At 39.1% G+C, this 4,606-nt stretch overlaps 1 protein-coding gene across 1 annotated transcript in view; it reads left to right on the forward strand.

Moving 5' to 3' along the window:
• LOC109466184 (transmembrane matrix receptor MUP-4-like) overlaps positions 1 to 4,606 on the forward strand; it is a 14,103-nt gene that overhangs the window by 4,612 nt on the left and 4,885 nt on the right. Inside the window, exons 4-11 of the mRNA XM_019763850.1 lie at positions 816 to 925; positions 1,195 to 1,319; positions 1,522 to 1,625; positions 1,751 to 1,906; positions 2,064 to 2,139; positions 2,394 to 2,458; positions 2,648 to 2,800; positions 3,173 to 3,295. Of these exons, the coding sequence (XP_019619409.1) occupies positions 816 to 925; positions 1,195 to 1,319; positions 1,522 to 1,625; positions 1,751 to 1,906; positions 2,064 to 2,139; positions 2,394 to 2,458; positions 2,648 to 2,800; positions 3,173 to 3,295 (912 nt within the window). The remainder of the gene's footprint in view (positions 1 to 815; positions 926 to 1,194; positions 1,320 to 1,521; positions 1,626 to 1,750; positions 1,907 to 2,063; positions 2,140 to 2,393; positions 2,459 to 2,647; positions 2,801 to 3,172; positions 3,296 to 4,606) is intronic.

Here is a 4,606-nt window from a genome sequence, read left to right on the forward strand (position 1 = left end):
CTCCTTCTTCTTCTCCTGCCATTTTTTAAATGGATTCAGCTTCTTCATTTAGGGCCCAAGGTCCTGAAATTTGGTATGGAGGTACAGTGGGCAAATACCCCTAGGCGTTTTTTGAATTATTGTGATACAGGCCTTTAGAATGGTTTTATTTGAGTTTTTTGGCTGTGTTATAGCAAATGTATTACTGAGTTAGTGTGCAGTGTTACCACATTTGGGCATGAGTCATCACAATGGAATGCAGGGCATCAACCAATAGGCATGCAGCTTTCCTCTATTCTCCTTGCTGATTGGCTGTTGGGATTTAACTGGCTTAACTTAATTAATACCTGCTCAGATCCATTCCATACTGACAGTAGGTCTGTATTCAAGTGTTTTGGTAGGTATTTTAAGCTTTCCTGCTCCAGCATTGGAATGCGGGGCATGAACGCTTCTTTTTTTCTTGTAAATCAACAGTTTGCATTATGCAATTAAAAATCCTAACCAATAATGTAGGGAAAAGCTATCCAACTGTTGTAGTCTTAGTTGTATGTTACTTCATACTATAGTTATATCAATGTAAAGCATTGTTTTCCCTTGTGTTTCTCATTCTTTCCCTGCCATATGTGGTGAAGCCATTGCTGTATTTGCTCCAAAGCAAATGTCGGCCTTTCTAGTTAGATCTTGGATCTTGGATATCATTTCAAAGTCCAGACTGTCAATATCATTGTAATTATTGAACACAGCACTGACCAATCATGCCTCAATGCTGGAGTTACTATCTATTGGTCTCAAATGAAATCATCAGCTTCACTGTAGCTGTTTTCCTCTTGTTATAGAGGCCATAACTTTCCACCTGTACGTGCTGATGCCGGGTGAACACATGGCTAGTCTGAACGACCCCCACTCCGACCACTACCAACAGACGACGCAGGAATTCACCAACACGGTACGGCTCTTTTTCGTGTTTCTATAACTGATCGTGAACAAAAAGATAAAGAAAACAAAGAATGTGCGGTAAACTTCAGGTGAAATTCTGATAGTAATATCTTATGCTTCTTTCTGTATCTCAAAATCAAACCTACATGTAATTGTTGAGTAAACGAAATCAAGTCATAGGGTAAGATGGGACCAAAAAGGCTTCCTTGGGGATCCCGTCAGCACTATACATCGTGCGTATAATTAGGGCAGCCCAATATTTGTTGCCGTTTATAACAGGTTTCCCAGCTTCACAATAACGGAAACGTGCAGGCCCTGGACGCCAATTTCTTGGCCATGTCGTCTGTGACTTACTCTGGAGGCATGCCGAATGCCATCATCGCCAAGGCACTCATACACTACAGGTGAGGGGTTCTAGATTGTTTTTATCGTGTGCTCTTATCAGGACCCAGTTAAAGTTGAAAATCTTGACTTTTAGCACATGAAAATAAGTTGTAATCTAGTACATGTACTAGCAACACAGTGAATTTCAATGAAATAACCGGTCATCGATCTCTGAGAGTAATGCTAATATATGTTTACTTTATCTTGCATTTCCATATACAGGCAGAGTTCTGAACTCACTCCCAACCGATTGGAGCACGCCCTGCAGAATTCCGCCGCCCTCCGGTCTGTTTCCACCCTCAACAGGGACACCATGGAGGTTACAGGTACGCTTTGAGCTATGTATACAACAACTTGGAATCGTCCTAAATTGTACCAGCAATCATTCGTGGTTTACCATAAGTCATGGTGTATTTTCCAAAACTTTACAATTAATACTGTCCTTTTTCAGATGAAAACGAGTGTTCGAAGCAGAGAGGTCATATGAGTGACTGCCATCCGCAGGCCACGTGTAGAAACACGCTGGGGTCGTTCGAGTGCGTGTGTAACGATGGACTTGTGGACATGAGCTACGCGTTCGGCGCGCCGGCTGGAAGGTTCTGCTACGGTAAGACAAAAACTACTCCATATCATTTACAAAGTCAATGATATGAACAACTGCATGTATAAGGATTACCGGCTATACAGAAACCGACATGAAGGCTTTCAAAATACACATTTTTTTTAGATATACAATAATGTTGATGTGTACCTGTGCTGTCCAGGAACATGTACCACGTGGCGCTGTGAGGCTGGAGAGGAGACGACGAACGTCGCCACACTGAGGGGGGAGGAGACCATGTAAGACTTCGTCTCCCTTTATGGCATATATCGTTTTCTTGACCATTGAACTAGGCTATGTAAGTTTAAGATTCATAATTCATTTTCCACACCAGTGTCTGTTCTGTCTAATATTCTATTCAGCTCCCAGCTCATCATTTCCCATGATCACCAATTTCACACGTTGATTATGGTAATGATATATATTGCGTACTCTCTCTATATATAGCGTTTGTATTGTGATTGTGTGACACAAATAAACTTTTTTTCCTCAGGTGCATCAATCCACTGAGAAGAAACATGTGTCACATGACAAGTCCTATACCCGGATGGCTCACTGGTAAGACACAAGTTCTTGTTCTCCTGTCCTAGAATGTTGCAATCGAGACGCGTATGTTCATGGCAACAGAAAAAATAACCTGGTCATCTGAACTAGCAAATGTACCAGTAACAAGAATATGAACATTTATCCGATTTACTCTATTCGTACTTTGTTTTTAAACAACACACATAATTATTTCTTCCGCAGATTGGGGCGACTTGCGGCTTTGGCTGGTACTGCTGGGCTTTGTGATCGTCATCATCGGGTTCATCATCCTGATCTACTACCTGTGCCGCCTGTACCGCAAGAACAAGAAGAAACGCATGGAGAAGAAACGGTCTTCACACGAGCTGTACTCCGGTGAGGAAACACAAACAAATAAATAAATAAATAAATAAACAAACAAACAAGCAAACACGCAGAGAGAGAAACACGCAACTCAGCTGAGCCGACATGGACCCACTACATACTACATACTACATACTATAAGAGATAAATTATATATAATTCTTTTGAATTTGTCCGAAAGTTCGTGAGAGAAACGTAAAACTGTGTCTCGTGAGAAATATGAAAGAAATTCATCTGTTTTGTACCTAGAAAAACGTTTCCACAGAATCCACATCAGGGCAAAGAAATTACACAGTAATCCGACAACAGGAAAACGTGGGGCGTTCAGTTGAAAAGTCTGGTTTTAAGATCTGCTGTACTAACATGTAAAACCTGCCCCCGCAGAGTACTGGCCGTGTCACCGTGTCAGGAAGGTGTCCATCATCGGATTCGACATCAAGCGGAGAGACAGCTTCCCCAGCAAGGCAGCGGCGCAGGCCAGCAAGATCAAAATGGCTAATGCCCCAGGTACGACATTGTTGTTTTATTGTTGTTTTATTTATTGCACATACAAAGTAAAAGCAAAATTTGCAAAACATAAGTATAACAGAAACAAATAAACATGCAGGGGTAGAGGAAAAGCCACAGGCTTGTATGACAACTCCCCCCATGTGAACTAACATTATATTCTTACATCAATGAAACAAAATAATGAATCAATTAAAGAAATAAGCAAAAACAGTCATATAAACAAAATGATCAGGTTTAACATAAGTAAACAAACAATGCATGAACCAAACAAAACCAATGTGTTTGGCTACAAACAAATGAAAATATAGCAAATTAGTAAATCAATCAGTAAGAACATGAAACAATGTAATAATATATAAGAACGTAGTATGTGAAAAGATGATCTAGGAAAGTGCGGAGTCATTAATGAAATCAGCTTTGACGTGGGATTTGAAAATATTTAAAGATGGACATAGCTTTAAAGTTTTGTTTAGGTTATTCCAGACTGTAGGTCCCCTGTACATGAATGAGAATTGCCGCTGATTAGTTTTTGCAGTAATAGGCCTTATATAATTGCTTTGTCTTGTGTTGTAGCTATGGATATCTGAGTTCAATCTGAAGGTGTTGTAATAGGTTTCAGGAAGACAGGGACATTTACTTATTATTTTAAACATTAGCAAGCAGGTTTGAAGTCGGTTTATATCATAAATAGTCAGTATTTGTAACTTTTTAAATAAGGGGGCACTAGGGGTAGTGAAGGAAGCTCTTAATGTCATTCTAATGTACCGTTTTTGAAGGAGAAAGAGAGGTTTGAGTGATGTGGAGTACGTAGATGCCCATACAATGTTGCAGTAGGTCAAATAGGGATAAACAAGACTGTAATATAGGGTAATAAACATTTTATGGCATAAGAAATTGCTCATTCTCCGTATTATCCCAATATTCTTATAAATCTTTTTACATACGTGATCAATATGATTCTTCCAAGTTAATTTGCTATCAATCAGGACACCTAAGAAGCGAGTATGGGTCACTTGGGTAATACGGATGTTGTTCATTAATATCTTAACATTTTCCTTCGGGTACTTCTTATTCTTAGCTGTAAAAATGATAAAATTAGTTTTTTGACATTTAAAGATAATTTGTTTGTTTTGAACCACATGTTTACTTTATCTAGTTCTTCGTTTACGGTGGTTATCAGAGTATTAAGATTCTTATGAGATATAAATAAGTTAGTGTCATCAGCAAAGAGAAGGCTAAATAATTTTTGTGAAACAAGTGGCAAATCATTTATGTAAATAAGAAAAAGCAAGGGTCCCAGAATAGATC

This window comes from Branchiostoma belcheri, unplaced genomic scaffold (assembly GCF_001625305.1).
Source record: "Branchiostoma belcheri isolate BF01 breed outbred unplaced genomic scaffold, Haploidv18h27 scaffold16, whole genome shotgun sequence".
Classification (NCBI taxonomy): Eukaryota; Metazoa; Chordata; class Leptocardii; order Amphioxiformes; family Branchiostomatidae; genus Branchiostoma; species Branchiostoma belcheri.